The sequence below is a fragment of the Cetorhinus maximus genome, chromosome 36, assembly GCF_964194155.1.
Source record: "Cetorhinus maximus chromosome 36, sCetMax3.hap1.1, whole genome shotgun sequence".
Classification (NCBI taxonomy): Eukaryota; Metazoa; Chordata; class Chondrichthyes; order Lamniformes; family Cetorhinidae; genus Cetorhinus; species Cetorhinus maximus.
Window position 1 is genome coordinate 3,500,595 of NC_135914.1, and position 24,547 is coordinate 3,525,141.

The following is a 24,547-nucleotide window of genomic DNA, read 5'->3' on the forward strand; positions in this document are numbered from 1 at the left end:
TCTGGAGCAGAGCGTTGCTGTTGTGCTGCCCCAGAAAGCTCTTCCCAGCTAGTCCGAAAGCCATGATTCCCGTGGGATGAATAACTGGGCTTCACAGACAGTCTACACTGCCCTTGTGACTGCGGGCATTAACCCAGCCTCCCTCCCTCATCATTGGTCACCATCTAAGTGATTGACACTTCCTGTATTCGTGCATCCATTCAACTGCAAAATACCTTTTGATCTCCCAAACTGCAACATAAACAGTTGCCGGCCTCTTGCTCTCTTCCCAACTGCGACTTCTGTTTTTTTTGTTTGAAAAGTTCCCTTTCAACATCCCCCCTCCTCTTGGCCCGACAGCAGCTTTGCTCTCCTTACCCAAGGACAGCTGAGAGACAGTCGCTGATGGGCGTGACCTCTGGAGGCTCACTGTTTGGAAAAGGCATTGGAAGGGGGGAAACAGGAAAGGAAATCCCACCCAGCTGAGAGGGGGGGCTCAGAGGAAAATAGAGGCCGACGAGGGTCGTGCACCTTCTCAGGCCACTATCCCCCTCTGCGGCGAATGTGGCAGAGGCTGCCAGGCCAGAGTGGGGTTCCTGAGCCACCCCTGGCGATGATTAACACAGTTAACCACCACGGCCGCAAACCATCATCTTACCAGACAGAAGACAGTCACCGCCCAAGGACACACCTACACTAGAGAGGGTGCAACAAAGGTCCACAAGGCTGGTCCCTGGGATGAGGGGATCGTCCAATAGTTTCAGGCTGAAAACTTGCACCCATCCTCAAACTGAATGTGAAATTCTATCATGTTATGATCACTCTTGCCTAAGAGGATCCTTTACTATGACATCTTTAATTAATCCTGTCTCATTGCACATTACCGGGTCCAAAATAGCCTGTTCCTTAGAAGGTTCTAAGGAGATATTGTTCTAAGAAACTGTCCCAAATATGCTCTATGTACTCATTGTCCAGCCTACCTTGAGTAGAATGGGTCAATGTTCTCTGGAGTTTAGATAGAGTGAGAGGTGATCTCATTGAAACGTATAAAATTCTTAAGCGGTTTGACAGGGTCAATGCTGAGAGGCTGCTCCCCCCCACCCCGCCCTCCGGCTGCAGAGGCTAGAACACAGGATCACAGACCCCACCCCGCACCCTGGCTAGAAAGTCTAGAACTCGGGGGTCACAGTCTCAGGATAAGGGGGGGCGGCCATTTTGGACTGAGATGGGGAGAAATTTCTTCACTCAGAGGGTGGTGAGTCTTTGGACCTCTCTACCCCAGAGGGCTGTGGACGCTCAGTCGTTGAGTAGATTCAAGACTGAGGTCAAGAGATTTTTGGGCTCGAAGGGATAGGGCGGGAAAGTGGAGCTGAGGTAGAAGATGATCAGCCATGATGGCACTGAATGGTGGAGCAGGCTCGATGGGCTGAGTGGCCTCCTCCTGCTCCTATTGCTTATGTTATGACTCTCTACAATCCATCACTCGGGACAATGCAGCACCTGAGTTAGTTGAACAGTCCAGATTGTGCAGGGAGCCTATTTGACTGTGGGGGAGCTTTGCACAGCTGATCCCCACCCTGTGTTTCCCAGATGGCCAGCAGGAGCAGGACTCCTGGCATTAAGTTTAACCATAGTGTCTCCAACAACCAACCCCACGGTTAAAATCGCCCAACTCTGTACAGACCAGGGAATGAAGCTGGGAGCTCAGTGCTGTATCCACTGACCCATTTACCTGCTGAGCTCTTGAGGGAACTCAAGAGTTGCTTCATAACTTACCCTCTCAGATGTCACTCCAGTGGAGTCTCCTTCTGAACACTGTCCGCTATGGCTCAGGGGGTCGTGCTCTCAGTCAGAAAGTTGTGGGTTCGAGTTCCCACTCCAAAGAGTCGAGCCCCTTATTCTAGGTCAACACTCCCAGTGCCAGGGCTGACGGAGCGCCACACTGCTGGAGGGTCAGTGCCGAGGGAGCGCCGCACTGCCGGAGGGTCAGGGCCGAGGGAGCGCCGCACTGCCAGAGTGCCGCACTGTTGGAGGGTCAGTACTGAGGGAGTGCCGCACTGTCGGAGGGTCAGTACTGAGGGAGTGCTGCACTGTCGGAGGGTCAGTACTGAGGGAGCGCTGCACTGTCGGAGGGTCAGTACTGAGGGAGCGCTGCACTGTCGGAGGGTCAGTACTGAGGGAGTGCCGCACTGTCGGAGGGTCAGTACTGAGGGAGTGCCGCACTGTCGCAGGGTCAGTACTGAGGGAGTGCGGCACTGTCGGAGGGTCAGTGCTGAGGGAGTGCCGCACTGTTGGAGGGTCAGTACTGAGGGAGCGCCGCACTGTCGGAGGGTTAGTACTGAGGGAGTGCCGCACTGTCGGAGGATCAGGGCCGAGGGAGCACCGCACTGTCAGAGGTGCTGTCTTTCGGATGAGACATTAAGAAATTTACCCCTCTCAGGTGGGTGTAGAAGATCCCATGGCCGCTATTGGAAGAAGAGTGGAGGGGTAGGGGGTGCATGTGGAGTTCTTCCTGGCGTTCTGCCCAATATTTACAACATTTATCCCATAACCAACATTTTTTATCTTTATTCCATCATGGGATGTGGGCCTCGCTGAGCAGGGCCGGTATCTGTTGCCCATCCCTAATTGCCCTCGAACTGAGTGGTCTCGCTCGGCCATTTCAGAGGGGGGCAGTTAAGAGCCGACCACGCGGCTGTGGGGTCTGGAGTCACGTGTCGGCCAGACCGGGTAAGGAGGGCAGATTTCCCTTCCTCCTAAAGGGGGCATGAGTGAACCAGATGGGGGATTTTAACGACAATCGACGATAGTTTCACGGGTCACGGTTACTGAGGCCAGCTTGGTACTGTGCACTCAATGTGCGGGGGTGGGTGGCTGGGAGGACAGAGAACCTTCCGGAAAAGCTCCGCGTCAGCTGAACAATGGCAGCCAGGCCCCCTTTGACCGCAGGCCTTTAGGAGGCTTGGGGGAGACAATGGGAGAGATTATACTGTGCACAACAACGCACAAATCACCCAGCCACGTGGAAACAACAGGAACTTTGTGACCAAACACTGTTGGATAAGCGCTGGGGAGGAAAAAACTAACCCACCTTTGTGCTTGAGTGAGCGGAGGGAAGAGCGCTTTCGAGTCTGAACCGTTCATGGGTTAAATTGGATTTTATGAACAGGGCAACTGAATACAAAAGCAGAGAGATCAGGGTGGAACTGTGTCACTCACCTGGGCAGCCTGAGAAAGGGCGCGGGACAGAGTCTGACTGCTTGTTTTAAGGAGCCAGCAAAGGCACGACGGGCTGAATGGCCTCTTACCGCGCTGGGGGGTGCCCCGGGGTTCTGAAATCCAGGCCATTTTCCCCCATCCCCTTTCCAATTCTCGACCGCCTAGCCCTGGTTGTAACAGCCTCACTTGCCACACACCCAGGTATGGCTGGGCTATTCCACTGCGTGCCCCCTCACAGTCCAGCCGGCCGTTCTCACTGGCCCGGTTTTTTTCCATTGGGCCGTGAAGCAGGAGCGGAGACACCCCATTGGTTAGAGGAGGTTAGAAAGGGACCTCTCGTCGAACACCGAGCTGGAAGTTAGTCAGAACGATGTTGTCCCCCCCGGGTGTACCTTCATCATTTGATCCGGGCTCATTCCTGGAGACTACCTTGGGGCCTAGAGGGCTCACTACCACAACAGGCCGGTGTCTAGACCTCGGCAAGTCTTCAGTAGATCTGCCGGAGATCAAATATTGGTGCAGCGCTCACTTAACCATCAAGAGGCTCCAGCAAAGGTCAAATAGAGACAAGTTCCACCCCCCCCACCCCATCACGGTCTGGCAGAGTGGGTGAGATTCTCCGCCACTTGTCATGGAGAAGGTGCTAAGTGTGGGGAAACCATCCCTTGTGGTTTCCAGTGGTCCCCTGACAGTGCAGCACTCCATCAGTACTGGCACAGGAAGTGTTGGCTTGGACTACAATAATGTGAAAAATTGCTCAGTGTGTTCCATCCAAAAAAGACCGGATGAATCCAACTCGGCCAAAGCCATCAGATCAGTCTACTCCCGAACGTCAGTAAAGTGATGGAAGGGGTCATCGACTGTGCTATCAAGCGGCACTTACTCAGCAATAACCTGCTCACTGACGCTCAGTTTGGGTTCCGCCAGGGCTACTCAGCTCCTGACCTCATTACAGCCTTGGTCCAAACATGGACAACAGAGCTGAACTCCCGAGGTGAGGTGAGAGGGACTGCCCTTGACATCAAGGCCGCATTTGACCGAGTGTGGCATCAAGGAGCCCTGGCAAAACTGGAGTCAATGGGAATCAGGGGGAAAACTCTCCGCTGTTTGGAGGCATACCCAGCACAAAGGAAGATGGTTGTGGTTGTTGGAGGTCAGTCATCTCAGCTCTAGGACACCACTGCAGGAGTTCCTCAGGATAGTGTCCACGGCCCAACCATTTTCAGCTGCTTCATCAACGACCTTCATTCCATAAGGTCAGAAGTGGGGATGTTCACTGATGATTGCACAATGTTCAGCACCATTCGTGACTCCTCAGATACTGAAGCAGTCCATGTCCAAATGCAGAAAGGCTTGGATGATACTAAGGCAAGCTGCAACATTTGCACCATACAAGTGTCAGGAAATAACCATCTCCAACAAGAGATAATCTAACCATCACCCTTTGACATTCAATGGCGTTACCATCACTGAATCCCCCACTATCAACATCCTGGGGGTTACCTTTGACCAGAAACTGAATTGGACCAGCCATATAAATACTGTGGCTACAAGGGCAGGTCAGAGGCTGGGAATCCTGCAGAGAGTAACTCACCTCCTGACTCCCCAAAGCCTGTCCACCATCTACAAGGCACAAGTCAGGAGTGTGATGGAATACTCCCCACTTGCCTGGAAGAGTGCAGCTCCCACAACACCCAACAAGCTCGATACCATGCAGGACAAAGCAGCCCACTTGATTGGCACCCCATCCACAAACATTCACTCCCTCCACCACCGACGCACAGTAGCAGCAGTGTGTGTACCATCTACAAGATGCACTGCAGGAACTCACCAAGGCTCCTTCGACAGCACCTTCCAAACCCACAACCACTATCATCTAGAAGGACAAGGGCAGCAGACACATGGGAACACCACCACCTGGAAGTTCCCCTCCAAGCCACTTACCATCCTGACTTGGAAATATATCGGCCGTTCCTTCACTGTCGATGGGTCAAAATCCTGGAAGTCCAGCGGTTCAAGAAGGCGGCTCACCACCACCTTCTCAAGGGGCAATTAGAAATGGGCAAAAAACGCTGGCCTAGTCAGTGACGCTCAAATCTCAGAAATTAACTTTATTAACTGGAGTGGGTCTCGAACTCTCAACATTCTGCCTTGGAGGTGAGAGGGTCACCCACTGAGCCACAGCTCAGAGTTGTCAGATGGCCTGCATCTGGACACTAGATCAAAAACAATGATTAACACAAGAAACTGCAGACGTTCTTATCACTGAGTACAGCACAAACAAACCACCAGGAATATTAACAGTATTTATACATTGTTATAAAAAATTACAGCACATTCAGACCATACACAGGATTACTACATTAAATGCGACATTAATGTTCTCATTGTCAGGACACAGTACACAGCAACATATCCAATAGACCATCAGCTCACATTTCTCAGACACACAATGTACAATGATAATGACATGAACAAAACCATCAAACTTCCTCTACACTGTCCCCATCAAACACTCCCAGGACAGGTACAGCACGGGGTTAGATACAGAGTAAAGCTCCCTCTACACTGTCCCCATCAAACACTCCCAGGGCAGGTACAGCACGGGGTTAGATACAGAGTAAAGCTCCCTCTACACTGTCCCCATCAAACATTCCCAGGACAGGTACAGCACGGGGTCAGATACAGAGTAAAGCTCCCTCTACACTATCCCCATCAAACACTCCCAGGACAGGTACAGCACGGGGTTAGATACAGAGTAAAGCTCCCTCTACACTGTCCCCATCAAACACTCCCAGGACAGGTACAGCACGGGGTTAGATACAGAATAATGCTCTCTCTACACTGTCCCCATCAAACACTCCCAGGACAGGTACAGCACGGGGTTAGATACAGAGTAAAGCTCCCTCTACACTGTCCTGCGTTGCACGAAGGTGACCAATCCACCATTCCCAGCGTCAGGAATCGAGGGCCGAGGTTACTGCTGGTTTACGAATACCTTTGTCTTGCACCCACTCATTAGAACCTGATTGATACTTTATTTAATATCATTTCACATTAGCTGGAGAGGAGAGTCTTTCACACTATGTGGATGAGTTAGATATGAACCCTACTTGTGGTGCACTGAGGTCAGCACAGATTCTTTTCCGTATTCAATTCCCCCTCACACAATCTGTGATACCATTTGCATCCGGAGAGAGACTGATAAATATTCTGATTGACAAACATCTGTTTTTTTTTAAAACAGTGACAGACCAACACAGGTTCAGACAAGTGATCCCCACATGTATGAATTGGGCAGTGGATTGACAGACACAAGTTTAGAAGGCTCCTAATATGTAGAAGAGTCATACGGATTAGAAACGTTAACTCTATTTCTCTCTCCACAGATGCTGTCAGACCTGCTGAGTACTTCCATTTTCAGATTTCCAGCATCTGCTTTAACCTAATATGTATCTGTCTTGTTTTCGCACTTTCAACTCCCCACAGACTGTGACTCAGAGGTGCTGGATGTCATTGTGCGTTGACAAACTCTTGGATATTCTAGGGGTTCTCCTTAATCAGGAACTGAACTGGGACCAGCCGTATAAATACTGTGCAAGAGCAGGTCATAGACTGAAAATCCTGTGGTGAGTAACTCACCTCCTGACTCCTCAAAGCCCTGTCCACCATCTACCAGGCACAAGTCAGGAATACTCCCCACTTGCCTAGATGAGTGCAGCTCCCACAACACTCAAGAAGCTCCACACCATCCAGGACAAAGCAGCCCCGCTTGATCGGCACCCCATCCACAAACATTCACTCTCTCCACCACCGACGCACAGTAGCAGCAGCGTGTGTACCATCTACAAGATGCACTGCAGCAACTCACCGAGGCTCCTTCGACAGCACCTTCCAAACCCATGACCTCTACCACCTAGAAGGACAAGGGCAGCAGACGCATGGGAACACGCAAGTTCCCCTCCGAGCCACTCTCCACCCTGAGTACCAGCCGCTCCTCCTTCGCTGTTGCATCAAGGGGGCCTGGTTTGTGTACTTACAGTGCCACAGCAACTGGCATAGTTATACCCAGTGCCTTCAGAGGGAACTATACTCACTTAGCATGCATACACATCCTTGCTTTGCCTCTGTCGCAGAACCCCAGTGAAAGGCATCTCCAGACGTGCGGAGGAAGACGCTACAAGGTTCCACTTCTCGCCCCGTCTTCCTTTGAACCAGGCTGGACCATCCCCGCCGCCCCCCTTTGGCACGCGGTTCCAGTCCAGTTTGGTGCCAAGGCTTGCCAATCACAGTGGGCGCGGCGGGAGCAGCATTAACCCATCTCTCGGAAAGGGTGGAGGGGTGAGGAGGAACGCAGGGTCTGGGCTTGGCGAGGGCACGGACACGTTCAGATGCGAAGCCAGCTTGGCATCCGGGTGCCCGGCACTGTTTGCGGGCGGGATGAGTCGGGCTAGGCTGCTGCCCGCAGACAAAGTTTGGCAAAGAGGGAGGGGGAGGACGGGGGCGGAGTGAAAAATAAGCTTGCGTTTCAACTTGACACGGCTTGGCCTGGTCACTGGCACTTATCGCCTGACCCAGTGCCCATTACTCATCGCACGGACTAGCCTGGCATTGGCTTGTCTTCCCTCGAGGGTGGGAGATGAAGGGGTGATCTGATCGAGGGGGGGTTTAAGATGATTAAAGGATCCGATCGGGTCGATAGAGAGAAACTATTTCCTCTGGTCGGGGGAGGTGAGGAACAAGGGTGGGGGGCAGAACCTTAAAATGGGAGCCAGGCCGTTCAGGGGCGATGTCAGGAAGCACTTCACACACACACACACACAGACACACACACACACACACACACACAGAGGGGGGGGAGTGGGAATCTGGAACTCTCTCCCCAACACCCCCCCAACAAAAAAAACTATTGAGGCTGTGGGGTCAACTGGAAATTTCACAACCGAGACAGGTCGATTTTCGTCGGGTTAAGGAACCAAGGCGGGTAAACGGGAGTTAAGGTGCAGGTCGGCCAGGATCTGGCTGAACGGGCGGAACAGGCTGAAGGGGCTGAGTGGCCTCCTCCCGTTTCTACACTCCCAAGGGGCTGAGGTCCTATCGTCGAGCGTTCGCCGTGTGCAAAAAAAACCTGTTGCGGGCTGGGACTTTCTTTAACCCTCCCTCGCCCGGAAGGCTGTCCCTTTAACGCTGGGGGGTCCCTGCTCTTTACAGCGGAGTTGAGTGGGGGAGGGTGTTAGGCAACCAGGCGGGATTTGGACTCTGTCGGGAGGAGGGGTGGGATGGGTGAGGTGGTTGGTGTCAATTACTTTCTAGAACTCCTCTCATCCTCCTCCTTTACCAGTTGGTAGGCAGGCTTGTACCGATCCATCCCCAGGTGGTTGAGGTAGCACAGGTTGGGGTTCTTGGAGGTGTTATCCATGCTCCCTAGGGAGGTGTAGCTGGTGGGATGAATGGCGGTGGAGAGGAAGGTGGGTGGGGGAAAAAAAAGAGAGATTTCAGATTAGACAAGGCAGTTTCAGGCTTAAGATCCAATTCCCCACCCTTCCCCCCCCTCCCGCCACCGACGCTGTCAATCCAGAGGGCTGTGCCGGCGAGATATTCAACCAAGACGGGCGGCGCAGGCGCATTCCTCTCTCCGGCCAAGGTCGCGGGGGCAGCCGTCAGGAGGGGGTCGTGTGGCGGTTTGCGTCGCTGGACTGGTCGCCCGGGGGCCCTGGGAGTCTTCATCCAGAAAGCGGCGTTTACAAACCCCACCACTTCACCCTTTAGAGATGGAGTTCAGGTCCATCAGGGCTTCGAACCGAGAAGCTGACGGCAGTGAAAGCGGCAGCGGGGTTTGTCAAATTGTCGGAGGGGCCGGTCTGGGCCCTAAGCTCTGGAATTCCCTCCCTAAACCTCTCTCTGACCCTCTCCCCTCCTTAAAACCCGGCCTCTCTTACCGAGCGTTTGCCCACCCGTCCCCTCTATGTGGCTGGGGGCCAAGTTCTGTCCATGTTGTTCCCGCTCTGACGTGCTCTGGGATGTTTTACCACCTCAAAAGGTGCTACGTCAATGCAAGTGGTTGCTATTTCCCTGCCCCTTCAGCGGGCTCTGGACTCACACCGAGGCTGTTGACTCTTAACTCCGAAGAGGGGCATACGGTCATATCAAACCATTACGCGGCAGCTCGAGAAGGTGTCTCACAACCGCCTGCTTGAGGGGCAATTAGGGATGGGCAATAAAGGCTGGGCTGCCAGTGTCACCCACATCTCCAGGATGACTCTCACTGTGCTCGGTGTTGACTCACAACACAGGCCAGTGATTGACGCCGGGGCTATCTGGTCCCACTGCACCAGCCCAGGCTTAAGAGGGGCGTGGATACGTCGGCAGACAGCAAATAGACTCTCTTCTGTGGGTGGGGGCTCTGGGGGGCGGGGGGGGGGGGGGGAGGGGGCTAACTCTCTTTGCCTGCTACCCTCCCTGCCCCAACACCGAGGGGTCACCCAATTCCTCCTGCTGCACTAGGACAATGGCGGCTGTCAGAACATCTCCCAAGCACGGGCACACAAGGCAATGGGCTTCAGAAGAAGGGGCTCGCGAGCTGGGCAGGGAACTGGGACAGCAAAGGTCGTGCATTTGCACAGCGCCCGTCACCTCCGCGGGACCAGCCCAAAGCCACTTGCAGCCCAGCCAGGTACTTTTGGCACAGCTTTATGCAGTGCAGGGAATGATTCACACGCGGCACAATCTCACAAACAGCCACGCGGTAAATGGCCCAAGAGTTAGCTCTCAGTGTTTGGTATGACTGCAGCCCAGGACACCAGGGAAAAAACCCAAGCACCATTGCATCCTTTTGTCAGTAATGTGGGTATCGCTGGCTGGGCCCAGCATTTAGTGCCCATCCTTATTTGCCCCATGTGAAGGTGGTGGGTGAGCTGCCTTCTTGAGCCGCTGCAGTCCCTGCGGTGTAGGTACACCCACAGTGCTGTTAGGGAGGGAGTTCCAGGATCCTGACCCAGCAACAGTGAAGGAACGGCCGATATATTTCCAAGTCAGGATGGTGAGTGGCTCGGAGGGGAACTTGCAGGTGGTGGTGTTCCCCATGTGTCTGCTGCCCTTGTCCTTCTAGATGGTAGCGGTCGTGGGTTTGGAAGGTGCTGTCTGAAGAGCCTTGGTGAGTTGCTGCAGTGCATCTTGTAGATGGTACACACACTGCTGCTACTGTGCGTCGGTGGAGGAGGGAGTGAATGTTTGTGGATGGGGTGCCGATCAAGTGGAGCTGCTTTGTCCTGGACGGTGTCGAGATTCTTGAGTGTTGTGGGAGCTGCGCTCATCCAGGCAAGTGGGGAGTATTCCATCACACTCCTGACTTGCGCCTTGTAGATGGTGGACAGGCTTTGGGGAGTCAGGAGGTGAGCTACTCGCCGCAGGATTCCCAGACTCTGACCTTTACATTCATCTGAGAAGGCAGGCCAGGGCCTCAGTTTAATCTCTCATCCGAAAGACAGCGCCTCAGACAGTGCAGCACTCCCTCACGACCGGCATTGGGAGTGTTGGCCTGGATTAATAGGTCAAGTCAATGTGATAGAACATGAACCCACAACCTTCGAACTTGGAGGGGAAAGAATTGTTTTGTGGAGTGGAATTGGAGGCGACTGAGGGAGGCAATGTTTATGAAGATAGAACATCAGAAATAGGAGGTGTAGGCCATTCGGCCCCTCTAGCCTGCCCCGCCATTCAATAAGATCATGGCTGATCTGCCCCAGGCCTCAACTCCTCTTTCGTGCCAGCTCCTCATAGCCCTCAACTTCCCGATATTTCAAAAATCTATCTACCTCCTCTTTAAATACTTTCAGCGATCTAAGCCTCCACAACTCTCTGGGGTAGAGAATTCCAGACATTCGCTACCCTCAGAGAAGAAATTCCATCGCATCTCGGTTTTAAACGAGTGTCCCCTTATTCTGTAACTATGTCCCCTAGTTCGAGGTCCCCCCACATCTTCTCAACATCCACCCTGTCAAGCCCCCTCAGAGTCTTGTACGTTCAAGAACATCACCCCCTCATTCTTCTAAACTCTAATAAAGGTCGAACCAGTTTAGTCGTTCTTGATAAGTCAACCCCTTCATCCCAGGAATCAGCCTAGTGAATCGCTTTAAAACTGCCTCCAATGCCAGTATATCCTTTCATAAATACAGGGGCCAAAACTGCACGCAGTACTCCAGGTGCGGCCTCACCAACGCCCTGTACAGTTGTAACAAGGCTTCCCTATTTTTAAACTCCAACCCCCTAGCAATACAGGCCAAAATTCCATCGGCACCTGCATGCTGACATTTTGTGTTTCATGCACACGAACGCCCAGGTCCCTCTGCACTGCACTTTTTTGGGGTCTCACTCCATGTAAATAATAGTCTGCCTTTTCATTCTTTCCACCAAAGGGATGAAGTGCAGGGCATTAGGGGAGATACTTTCTTGGGAAGGGGAGTGTGAAGGTTCTGCAACTGAAGATGGGGCAGAGAGTGCACTCGAAAAGATCTCAGAGAGTGCAGGCATTTGAAACAGAGAGGATGGGAACCTTACGGACGTGCAATTCGCCCACAGTCCTATCGATGGCTCAGTGGGTAGCACCCTCCCCTCGGAGTCAGGAGGTGGTGGGTTTGAGTCTCCACTCCAGAGATTTGAGCTCATAATCCAGACCGACACTCCCAGTATCAGTACTGAGGGAGCACCGCACTCTCCGAGGGTCAGCGCTGAGGGAGCGCTGCACTGTCCGAGGGTCGGCGCTGAGGGAGCGCCGCATTGTCTGAGGGTCAGTACTGAGGGAGCGCCGCACTGTCGGAGGGTCAGTACTGAGGGAGCGCCGCACTGTCGGAGGTTCGGTGCTGAGGAAGCGCCGCATTATTGGAGGGTCAGTACTGAGGGAGCGCTGCACTGTCGGAGGGTCAGTACTGAGGGAGCGCCGCACTGTCCGAGGGTCGGCGCTGAGGGAGTGCCGCACCGTCCGAGGGTCGGCGCTGAGGGAGTGCCGCACTGTCGGAGGGTCAGTACTGAGGGAGTGCCGCACTGTCGGAGGGTCAGCGCTGAGGGAGTGCCACACTGTCGGAGGGTCAGTACTGAGGGAGTGCCACACTGTTGAAGGGTCGGCGCTGAGGGAGCGCCGCACTGTCGGAGGTGTCAGAGAGACTAAACTGGGGTCCCGTCTGCCTTCTCAGGCGGATTTAAAAGATCCCATGGTCATCCTTGGAAATGTTGGAGGGGTGGCGGGATTGTCCTGGGGCCGATATTTATCGCGTCAAAAAAATGCAGATGATGTTGTCATGGTCACACACGTGGGATCTTGCTGTGCGCAAATGTTGCTGCCGTGTTTCCCGCATGACAACAGTGACCGCACTTTCAAGGGGAAAAAAAAGTGTGTCGGTTAATGCTTTGGGTCCTCCCGAGGATGTGAAAGGCGCTATAGAAATCCAAGTCATTCTTCGCTGCGCGCAGGGAGCATGGGGCATGGGTCGAGGTTCGGGGAGCGGGTGTGGGGCGGCCGCCGTGTGTCAACGTTAGTCCAGGAGCACGACCGTCACCTACCCCTTGTCGTAGAGAATGCAGTATGGGATGTAGAGTGTACGTAAAAACTCCCAGATATCGTGGTAACTCCAGTCCTGAAAGAGAGGCAGCAAAGCATTCTTTAGAAAAGGAAGTGCCGGGAACCAATCTTCTCGCCGTCATTTCCCAGCAGCAGCTCCCAGGGGTCAGTAGGCGCGACCAAAGCAAAAAAAAAAACCACGTTTGTGGACGGGCTATTCGACCACGCCGTGCATCACCATCCCATCCGGCCCCAAGGCTTCCTCGGCAGTGGCTGCCCTGAGGTCAGGCAAGGTCGTGGGTTCGAGCCGGGAGTGGGGGGGGGGTTGGGGGCCCAAGTTCAAATTCCACCGGAGTGGGGGTGGGGTTGGGGGGCAGCTTTCACAAGTGAAGTGTCGACGGGCACTGGATGGAAAGCAAGGACGAGGGCCCATCTGAGTGATTCATGTGCCCCCCCCCCCCCCCCGGGAAGGGAGTCTGCCCTCCTTACCCAGTCGGGGACTGCCCCACACTCCAGTCCCACACCAACTAGGAGCCTCCATGCGGCCTAGCACATTTCGCAAGGATGGCACTGTCTGGGGAGTGGGTCTAAGCGGGCAGCTCCTTCAAAGACCCAGCGCAGGCACGCTAGGCCAAATAGCCTCCTTCTGAGCTGCAACATTCCACCAACAGTGGCAACTAAAGAAGGGGCAAATCATGTGCCCCAGAGCCCAAAGAGGGCAGGCCAGGGGTTGGCAATGTCAGCTGTCTCTCAGTGGCTCGCTCTTTCTCACCTCTGAGTCAGGAGGCCTTGGGCTCAAGTCACCACTCTAGACACCCGAGCACAAAATCCAGGCTGACACTCTGGGGGGGTGCAGCACTGTCGGAGGGTCAGTGCTGAGGGAGTGCAGCACTGTCAGAGGGTCAGTACTGAGGGAGTGCTGCACTGTCGAAGGGTCAGTCCTGAGGGAGTGCCGCACTGTCGGAGGGTCAGTGCTGAGGGAGTGCAGCACTGTCGGAGGGTCAGTGCTGAGGGAGCGCCGCACTGTCGGAGGGTCAGTGCTGAGGGAGTGCAGCACTGTCGGAGGGTCAGTACTGAGGGAGCGCCGCAACTGTCGGAGGGTCAGTACTGAGGGAGTGCCGCACTGTCGGAGGGTCTGTGCTGAGGGGGCGCCGCACTGTCGGAGGGTCAGTGCTGAGGGGGCGCCGCACTGTCGGAGGGTCAGTGCTGAGGGAGTGCCGCACTGTCGGAGGGTCAGTGCTGAGGGAGTGCCGCACTGTCAGAGGGTCAGCAGTGAGGGAGCACCGCACTGTCAGAGGGACAGTATTGAGGGTGCGCTGCACTGTCAGAAGGTCAGTAGTGAGGGAGTGCCGCACTGTCAGAGGGTCAGTAGTGGCGGAGCGCCGCACTGTCAGAGGGTCAGTACTGAGGGAGAGCTGCAATGTCAGAGGATCAGTACTGAGGGAGCGCTGCACTGTCGAAGGGTCAGTACTGAGGGAGCGCTGCACTGTCGGAGGGTCAGTGCTGAGGGAGTGCTGCACTGTCGGAGGGTCAGTACTGAGGGAGCGCCGCACTGTCGGAGGGTCAGTACTGGAGGAGTGCCGTACTGTCGGAGGTTCAGTACTGAGGGCGCGCCGCACTGTCGGAGGGTCAGTACTGAGGGAGCGCCGCACTGTCGGAGGGTCAGTACTGAGGGAGTGCCGCACTGTCAGAGGGTCAGCAGTGAGGGAGCACAGCACTGTCAGAGGGACAGTATTGAGGGAGCGCCGCACTGTCAGAGAGTCAGTACTGAGGGAGTGCCGCACTGTCGGAGCAGCTGTCTTTTGGATGAGAAATCAAACCTCTCGAGTGCAAAAGATCGCACGGCCGCTATTGGAAGGAGAGCAATGGGGGTGGCAGGGTGGAGGTTCTCACCAGTGTCCTATGGCCAATATCTATCCCTCAACCAATGGCACTGATTTGCATCATTACCACAATGCGGGATCTTGCTGTGCGCAGATTGGTTTCCGTGTTTCCTACGTTACAACAGCGGCTTCACTTTGAAAAAAAAACCTACTTCTTGGGCTGCCAAGAGCTGTGGGATGCCCTGAGGTTGTGACAGGTGCTACAGAAATGCAAGTCTGCCTCCACATCGAGCCCAAGGGAGCTCTCATGCTGCCTGCAGCTTAAGCACCACACACTGCCACGGTTACCCAGTGACATCCAGTGCCCGGTCGGGGCCCGATACCCACCAGCAGGGGATTGACCCGCATGTACTCAGGCCATCCGGGGTCGGTCATGCACATGGGCTTCAGAGTCCGGGAGTAGGGGTCAGTCCGCCTGGTCCCCATCAGGACAGCCTTGATGGGAGGCTGCTGTGTCTTCAGGTCTGTCAGTGCCTCCTTGATGTTGCCGCACACAGTGTATATCTGGAGCTGGTACCTGGTGAGAAAGATCAGTTACTGCCTCGAAACTGGAATAGCCCTTAAATTCAAAATAGGCAGGTAACAAGTCAAATACCTCAATCACAGATCACTGTGCTACAAACAGACAACGAGGGCATCTAATCGAGGGGTTTCGGGGTGGTTTATATATAGAATAACAGATACCCGGGAGTGAGTTACAGGCTGGAATCTAATCGAGGGGTTCGGGGTGTTTTATATATAGAATAACAGATACCCGGGAGTGAGTTACAGACTGGAATCTAATCGAGGGGTTCGGGGTGTTTTATATATAGAATAACAGATACCCGGGAGTGAGCTAGAGACTGGAATCTAATCGAGGGGTTCGGGGGGGTTTATATATAGAATAACAGATACCCGGGAGTGAGTTACAGACTGGAATCTAATCGAGGGGTTCGGGGGAGTTTATAAATAGAATAACAGATACCCGGGAGTGAGTTATAGACTGGAATCTAATCGAGGGATGGGAGGGCAGGATTTTATATTCCAATAATCTGTGCTGCCTGTGAAAACACTTACCTCTTACAGGTGTCCTGAATAAACTGCTCCATTTCTGGGAAAGGTGAGACAATCCGGACGTAGAGAGCCTGTAGGTGATTCTTGTGATCCGGGTACATCCTGCACAAAAGGCGGGGACTTGAAATGAGGCGTTTCAGGGATACTTGAGAATTCCGAGGCACCGACTCGGTTCAGGGCGCAGCTTCTGTGGGGGTGCCACCCTCCCTGGGGAGCACCTCACTTCAGGTAGCCATTTCCCAAGTCCCGGCTATTCAACTACGGGGGACATCACTGCCACCGCAGCACTGGCCTTCAATTCAGCAGTGCTTTCTCATGGGAGGCTGTGGGAAACGCAAAGCGCTCGCACTCATTAAAGAGGCACTTTCCTGTCTTTGGAGACAAGGCTTCCATGTCAGTGATGAGTGGGGACAAGCTATCCAACAGCCAATCAATCGCTGAGTGGACTGTATCGTGTTAATTCTTCAGTTACGACACAAATAAACTAAATTAACAAAATCAGGGACAAAGTAAAAGCAGCCCCTTAAAGGGAAACTGCAAAAACAAAGACAAAATTTAAATGGAGTTACAAACATTAAACCAAAATTGTGATTATAGGGGTCAGTAAAGCACCCGCGTCTCCGTGGTGCCCACCAAGGGCGGAGGGCCTCCAGGGTGCCAATGGACACCGCACGCTCCTCTCTCTCCAGGGGCACCCAGCCGCCAGCGTAGTCGCGGAAGAGGGGCAGGCAGTCGGGCCAGACGACCTCTGCCTGGGCAGGTCGATGGCCAACTTGGCCAGGCCCAGGAGCAGGTTCGCGAGGTGGTCCTCCTCCTCCTCCTGCCCGCACCGGGTGCCCGGGGATCAGGAGCGTGGGGCTGAAGCACAAGCAAAGCAACAGCAAAATATTGTTCAAATAACGCAGAAGGGACTGAAGCCTCCAACAACGAACGCGAGCAGAAGGCCGCAGTCCGCGGGCCCACACATCCTGTGGCTGTCGGGGACGGCTGGGTGCAACACCCTCCACCCAAGGACCCCGATGGAAAGGGGGAGGTCGCCCCCCCCACCAACTGAGTGCCCCTGACTGGGGTCCTCCACTGCCGGACGGCAACAAGGCACACCAGGGCACGCCCGGGGTGGCGGGTAAGGGCGAGGAAGTGAAGGGTGTGCAGTATCTAACCCCGTGCTGTACCTGTCCTGGGAGTGTTTGATGGGGACAGTGTAGAGGGAGCTTTACTCTGTATCTAACCCCGTGCTGTACCTGTCCTGGGAGTGTTTGATGGGGACAGTGTAGAGGGAGCTTTACTCTGTATCTAACCCCGTGCTGTACCTGTCCTGGGAGTGTTTGATGGGGACAGTGTAGAGGGAGCTTTACTCTGTATCTAACCGCATGCTGTACCTGTCCTGGGAGTGTTTGATGGGGACAGTGTAGAGGGAGCTTTACTCTGTATCTAACCCCGTGCTGTACCTGTCCTGGGAGTGTTTGATGGGGACAGTGTAGAGGGAGCTTTACTCTGTAACTAACCAGCTATAATGCGTCTGATGTTAGTGTAGCTGTGTGAGTCTTCCCACCAGCCTGCATTTCTCTCTCACACACCTGCTCACTGCTCCATGGAAGAGGTGGACCAGGGCTGTACAATCCTTGCCACCGTTGAATCCCACGCAAAGCTCAGACAGGCTGTATTGGGCCAGGGCTTCCTCCACTGTCCGCAGAGCTGCTGCCACCTTCTGGCCAAGCCGGGTTTCTGCAGGAAACACAGCAAATGTCATCTTTTCGCAGTGTCAGCCAATAAGATGCAGGCTGGATGGGAATGAAGGCAGGACTGACAAAAAAGCCTACAGAATGTAATTAAACAGCGTACTGCACCCTCAGTACTGACCCTCCGACAGTGCGGCACTCCCTCAGTACTGACCCTCCGACAGTGCGGCGCTCCCTCAGCACTGACCCTCCGACAGTGCAGCACTCCCTCAGTACTGACCCTCCGACAGTGCGGCGCTCCCTCAGCACTGACCCTCCGACAGTGCGGCATTCCCTCAGTACTGACCCTCCGACAGTGCGGCACTCCCTCAGTACTGACCCTCTGACAGTGCGGCACTCCCTCAGTACTGACCCTCCGACAGTGCGGCATTCCCTCAGTACTGACCCTCCGACAGTGCGGCACTCCCTCAGTCCTGACCCTCCACCAGTGCAGCACTCCCTCAGTACTGACCCTCCGACAGTGTGGCACTCCCTCAGTACTGACCCTCTGACAGTGCGGCACTCCCTCAGTACTGAGCATCCAACAGTGCAGCGCTCCCTCAGTACTGACCCTCGACAGTGCGGCACTCCCTCAGTACTGACCATCCGACAGTGCAGCGCTCCCTCAGTACTGACCCTCCGACAATGCGGCGCTCCCTCAGTACTGACCCTCCGACAGCGCGGCACTCCCTCAGTACTGATCCTCCGACAGTGCGGCACTCCCTCAGTACTGACCCTCCAACAGTGCGGCGCTCCCTCAGTACTGACCCTCCGACAGTGCTGCGCTCCCTTAGTACTGACCCTCCGAAAGTGCGGCACTCCCTCAGTACTGACCCTCCGACAGTGCGGCACTCCCTCAGTCCTGACCCTCCACCAGTGCAGCACTCCCTCAGTACTGACCCTCCAACAGTGCAGCACACGCTTAGTAATGACTCACCGACAGTGCAGCACACGTTCAGTACTGACCCTCCGACAGCGCGGCACTCCCTCAGTACTGAACCTCTGACAGTGCGGCGCTCCCTCAGTACTGGCACTGGGAGTGTTGGCCTGGATTATGGGGCTCAGTCTCTGGAGCGGGGACCCGAACCCACAACCCTCTGACACCAAAGCAAGCTAGGGATAGCGACGCACTGAAGCCACGGCTGTTACCAGCCAGTGATGGGATTCTAGTGCAGAACAGACGGATGTTAACAATGAAAGAAACGGTGGGCTCTAAACACAGATGTAGTGGCTTAGGGAGGGAATCCCAGAGCTCGGGGCCCAGGCAGCTGAAGGCACGGCCGCCAATGGTGGAACGATGGGAATCGGTGGCAGGGAGGGAGAGAGGGGTGGGTGGGTTGGTTGCAGTTTAATAAAGAAGTTTCTTTTTAGCGTTTCCTCTTGTGGAAAAGTGGGGGGAATGTGGAACTCGCTCCCACAGGGAGTGATCGAGGTGAATGGCGGAGATGGATTGAAGGTGGGGTGAGGTGGACAAACACACGAGGGAGAAAGGAATAGGAGCATATGTTGATGGGGGGGCGGGGAGAGATGGAGAGGGGGGGTGGGAGGAGGCTGGCGTGAAGCAGAAACACCAGCACGGAGCAGAGGGGCTAGAGGACTAGAATATAAAAGCAGGCATGTGCTGCTGAGGCTTTATACGGCTCTGGTCAGACCACGTTTAGAAGATTGTGAGCAATTTTGGGCCCCGTATCTCAGGAAGGATGTGCTGGCCCTGGAGAGAGTCCAGAGGAGGTTCACGAGAACGATCCCAGGAATGAAAGGCTTAACATATGAGGAACGTTTGAGGACTCTGGGTCTATACTCGATGGAGTTTAGAAGGATGAGGGGGGGATCTGATTGAAACTTACAGAATACTGAAAGGCCTGGATAGAGTGGACGTGGGGGAAGATGTTTCCATTAGTAGGAGAGACTAGGACCCGAGGGCACAGCCTCAGAGTAAAGGGAAGACCTTTTAGAACAGAGATGAGGAGAAACTTCTTTAGCCAGAGAGTGGTGAATCTATGGAATTCATTGCCACAGAAGGCTGTGGAGGCCAGGTCATTGAGTGTATTTAAGACCGAGATAGATAGGTTCTTGATTGGTAAGGGGATCAAAGGTTACGGGGAGAAGGCGGGAGAATGGGGTTGAGAAACTTATCAGCCATGATTGAATGGCGGAGCAGACTCGATGGGCCGAATGGCCTAATTTCTGCTCCTATGTCTTATGGTCTTATGGGCCTGTTTTTCCCCCCACTGTACAGAATTTGATTCAGTTCAAACTAATTCTGGTTGGTGAGGTTGGAGATCAGGCCGACAGGGCGCACGGGGTTAATATGGCGGGTGGAAAGCGGTTTGCGTCAGTGGGTTGGGCTCAGCAGAGCTGGGTTAGGCGTACCCGAGTGTGTCAGCCGGTACACCTCGCGCGCGGAGACAGCCACCGGATCCTTCTCGAGGGGGACCACGGCCCCGGCGGGGAGACGTTCCAGCAGGAAACGCAGCGCCTCCTCCAGCGGGCCCTCGCGGTCCGAGTCGAGGGTCAGCTTGACCCGGTAGTAGTTGCTCGTCCAGTCGGGGTAGGAGCCCAGGCTGAGCTGGCGCCCGAAGCGGCGGTGGGCCTCGTCCAGCACCGGCGTGATGGCCGTCTCCTCCGCGTCGACGAAGACCTCCCGGGTCGAGTAGCGCAGCCGGGCGTTGTAGAAGAGGTGCCCGAAGCCGTCCAGGGCCCGCTCCAGGAGGGCGGGGATGCCGGGGAAGACGTAGACGTTGCGGACGCTGACCAGCGGGTACTTGAGGCAGCCGCCGGTCAGCCGGTCCTGCCCGTAGTTGAGGCGGGCGGAGCGGGGCACCCGGGCCAGCTTCATGGCCGGGCCGGCGGCGTCGGTCTTGCCGAAGAAGCGGGCGACCAGCCCCGCCAGCTCCGGGTGGCAGAAGGTGCTCTCGCCGAAGGCCTGGGCCACGCCCTCGAAGGTCACGTCGTCGTGCGTGGGCCCGATGCCCCCCGAGGTCAGCACGTAGCGGTAGCGGCCGGCGAAGGCTGCCACCTCCTCGGCGATGCACCGCACCTCGTCCGGGATGACCGACACCTTCTCCACCTTGACCCCCAGCGAGCGCAGCTTCCGGCACATGAAGTAGGAGTTGGTGTCCTGCGTGTGGCCCTTTAAGGAGAGTCGGAACGAAAAGAAAGACGAGATTAGATGTAAAAAATTAGCACAAGCGCTTACATTGCTATAGCGCCTTTGATATGATCCCGAGGGGGTTGATAGGACAGGAAGAGGGAAAATGTTCCCACTGGTTGCCCGGGGAGGGGGGGTGGGTGGGAGAGGAGGGGGGAGGGGGGCTGGGTGGAGTCCAGGACGAACGGAGGTGCCCTTCAGATCAGAGCCAGGGGTTCAGGAGAGACATTAGGAAACACTTCTTCAAAAGAAAGTGTGGTAGGAGTGTGGAACTCTGTCCCACAAAACACAGCAGATGTCGGTTCACTTTAAGTGTTTTTCCTCGGCAAGGGTTACGGAGCAAAGGTGGAGTTAAGATAAAGATCATCCTCGATCTCGCTGAATGGCAAGACAGTCTCGAGGGGCTGAATGGCCCCGGCCTGTTGCTACATTCACAGCAGCAAAGGTAAATCAAATTTAGCTAAATTTGACCTCGAGCCACACATGGAGATATTAGGGACGGGGTGACCAAAAGCTCGGTCAAAGAGGCCGGTTTTAAGGAGAAATCTTAAAGGAGGGGAGAGAGAAGAGAGAGAGAGAGAGAGAAAGAGAGAGAGAAAGAGAGAGAGAAAAAGAGAGAGGGAAAGAGAGAGAGAAAGAGAGAGAGAGAGAAAAAGAGAGAGAGAGAAAAAGAGAGAGAGAAAGAGAGAGAGAGAAAGGGAGAGAGAGAGAGAGAGAAGAGAGAGAGAGGAGAAGAGAGAGAGAGGCGAAGAGAGAGAGAGGAGAAGAGAGAGAGAGGAGAAGAGAGAGAGAGGAGAAGAGAGAGAGGAGAAGAGAGAGAGAGGAGAAGAGAGAGAGAAGAGAGAGAGAAGAGAGAGAGGAAGAGAGGAGAAGAGGGAGGAGAAGAGAGAGAGAGAGAGGAGAAGAGAGAGAGGAGAAGAGAGAGAAAAAGAAAGAAAGAGAGAGAGAGAGGCGGAGAGGTTTAGGGAGGAAATTCCAGAGCTCAGGGCCCCAGGCAGCTGAAGCGATGGGAATTGGGGGATGTGCAAGAGGCTAGAATCGGAGGAGTGCAGAGATCTTGGAGGGTTGTAGGGGCTGGAGGAGGTTACAGAGATAGGGAGGGGTGTAGGGGCTGGAGGAGGTTTCAGAGATAGGGAGGGGTGTAGGGGCTGGAGGAGGTTACAGAGATAGGGAGGGGTCTAGGGACTGGAGGAGGTTACAGAGATAGGGAGGGGTGTAGGGGCTGGAGGAGGTTACAGAGATAGGGAGGGGTGTAGGGGCTGGAGTAGGTTACAGAGATAGGGAGGGGTGTAGTGGCTGGAGGAGGTTACAGAGATAGGGAGGGGTGTAGGGGCTGGAGAAGATTACAGAGATAGGGAGGGGTGTAGGGGCTGGAGAAGGTGACAGAGATAGGGAGGGGTGTAGGGGCTGGAGGAGGTTACAGAGATAGGGAGGGGTGTGGGGGCAGGAGGAGGTTACGGAGATAGGGAGGGGTGTAGGGGCTGGAGAAGGTTACAGAGGCAGAGTGGAGAGTGCGAGAGGACCACCCTGGGACAGACAGTCAGCAGCACCTAACGTCACAGGAGAAACGTTAGTTCATTGGTTGGTGAGAAGCTGCTGTTAGGGAGTGTCATCAAATAGCTGAGAATTAGAAAAACACATTATTTTTAAGAGAAGTGGCTACTTACATTTAACTAAGAAACACAAGCAATAGGGAAATAAAGTTAAGTCGAGGGCAGGTAAAATAAAGTTGCATGTGAACCAAAGTGAAATAAAGTTAACACAAGGGAAGTAAATTGAAGCCATGGCAGGACAGCCCGGCCGAGTGGAATGCGTGTCCTGTAATATGTGGGAGGTGTCGGATGCTGCCGGTGTCCTAGACGGACACCATGTGCAGGAAGTGTTAACAGCTGCGGACGCTTGAGCTCTGGGTTTCAGGGCCCAAGCAGCGGCAGGAGTCACTGTGGTGCATCCACGAGGCTGAGGGCTACGTGGGTGACACGTTCAGAGAGGTGGTCACACCGCGGCCTAGGAGCCTGGAGGCAGAAAAGGGAATGGATGACCACCGGGCATTCCAAGGGAATTAGGCAGGTAAGTGCAAGTGCCCCCCCTCCCCCGCCAGGGGTCCCGCTCACCAATTGGTTTTCCGTTTTGGATAAGGGTGAGGGTTCCTCGGAGGAGTGCAGTCAGAGCCAAGTTTGTAGCAACACAGGCAGCTCTGCTGTCCAGGAAGGGGGGTAAGAAGGAGGGAAGAGCAGTGGTAATAGGGGATTTGTTAGTTAGGGTAACAGAGAGGGGCATTTATGTGGCCGTGGATGTGACTCCAGGATGGTACGTTGCCTCGCTGGTGCCAGAGTCAACGAGCGGCTGCAAGACACTGTCCCGGGGGGAGGGTGATCTGCCAGAGGTTGTGCTCCACGTTGGCACCAACGACTGAGGTAGGAAAGGGGGTGAGGTCCCGAAAGCAGGCTTTAGGGGGCTGGGAAGGAGACTGAAAAGCAGGACCTCCAAAACAGTAACCCCAGGATTACTCCCAGTCCCCTGTGCGAGGGTGCAACCCGCCGAGCCGACACAGAAACGCCCGAGCTCACTCGCTCCCAACCCACTCCCAGGCAGCCGCGGGAGCGCCTTTACCTTTAAGAGCTCGTCGCCGATGACGATGATGCCCGCCGTGACGGTCGGCTTGGCCTGTTCCTCGGGGGTGCAGCCGTCACTCTTCAGGCCGTCCATGGCCAGCAGCTGGCAGCGCAGTCTCTTCACCCGGAAGGCAGCCCCCAAGATCCTCGGGGTGCGATGCATCGAATTCCCCGGGGGGGAGGTGGGGGGGGTTCCCTGGACCCGGTGCCAACGTTGGGAGCGAATTCCAGGGTCTGCGAACCTACCCCTGAGGAGCACGGCAGCTCTGGGGCTTCAGGGATGAGATTTAAAAGAAAATCACACAAGAGGAGAGGGGGAGTTTGCTTTCGGTGTGTTTGTTATCCAGAGGCCAGACAATCAATCAGCAACTTTCATGTTGGAGCAATGGTCTCACATGGTCGAAATGGGTTCGCATTCGTACCATTACACACCAGCCCACCGCCCATCTCTGCCCACCGCCCATCTCTGCCCACCGCCCATCTCTGCCCACCGCCCATCTCTGCCCACCGCCCATCTCTGCCCACCGCCCACCTCTGCCCACCGCCCATCTCTGCCCACCGACCATCTCTGCAGCTGCATTTACCATTCTTTGGCCACTACCTGTGCCAGCCAGCTGGTACACAACTCATTACACAGCATTCCCAACCCAGAAACAGGCCACTCGGCCCCTCTGCTCCGTGCTGGTGTTTCTGACCCACACCAGCCTCCTCCCGCCCCCCCGTCTGCGTCTCAGCCCATCAGCGTATACCTTCTATTCCCTTTCTCCCTCAGGTTCTCCCCTTAAATGCGTCCATTGGGCCCAGGGAAAACTCACCACCTCCCCTCTTCCAATCTTGGGGATCTTTTACACCCAACCAAGAGGGCAGACGGGGGCCTCGGTTTAACATCTCAACTGAAAGGCGGCACCTCCGACAGTGCAGCACTCCCTCAGTACTGACCCTCCAACAGTGCGGTGCTCCCTCAGTACTGACCCTCCAACAGTGCTGCACTCCCTCAGTACTGACCCTCCGACAGTGCGGTGCTCCCTCAGTACTGACCCTCCAACAGTGCTGCACTCCCTCAGTACTGACCCTCCGACAGTGCGGCGCTCCCTCAGTACTGACCCTCCGACAGTGCGGCGCTCCCTCAGCACTGACCCTCCGACAGTGCGGCGCTCCCTCAGTACTGACCCTCCGACAGTGCGGCGCTCCCTCAGTACTGACCCTCTGACAGTGCGGCACTCCCTCAGTACTGACCCTCCGACAGTGCGGCGCTCCCTCAGTACTGACCCTCCGACAGTGCGGCACTCCCTCAGTACTGACCCTCTGACAGTGCAGCACTCCCTCAGTACTGACCCTCCGACAGTGCGGCACTCCCTCAGTACTGACCCTCCGAC

The 24,547-nt window shown here is 55.2% G+C and overlaps 1 protein-coding gene and 1 long non-coding RNA gene across 3 annotated transcripts in view; both read right to left on the reverse strand.

Moving 5' to 3' along the window:
* Nucleotides 1-5,490: 5,490 nt before the first annotated feature.
* LOC144672241 (uncharacterized) overlaps nt 5,491-24,547 on the reverse strand; it is a 253,793-nt gene continuing 234,736 nt past the window's right edge. The window contains exon 3 of the long non-coding RNA XR_013574085.1: nt 5,491-6,111. This is a non-coding gene — a long non-coding RNA (uncharacterized LOC144672241). The remainder of the gene's footprint in view (nt 6,112-24,547) is intronic.
* flad1 (flavin adenine dinucleotide synthetase 1) lies at nt 8,435-23,414 on the reverse strand. Of its 2 annotated transcripts, XM_078534048.1 has the most exons (7): nt 23,170-23,414; nt 19,779-20,538; nt 17,265-17,412; nt 15,691-15,789; nt 14,962-15,151; nt 12,754-12,827; nt 8,435-8,636 (listed from the first exon to the last, which is right to left on the reverse strand). In XM_078534048.1, exons 1-7 carry the CDS (start codon nt 23,332-23,334, stop codon nt 8,501-8,503), a joined length of 1,572 nt encoding a protein of 523 aa, XP_078390174.1. In that variant the 5' UTR covers nt 23,335-23,414; the 3' UTR covers nt 8,435-8,500. The 2 variants fall into 2 exon arrangements, with proteins under 2 accessions (XP_078390174.1, XP_078390175.1); XM_078534049.1 differs by lacking the exon at nt 12,754-12,827 and having other exon boundaries at nt 8,476-8,636.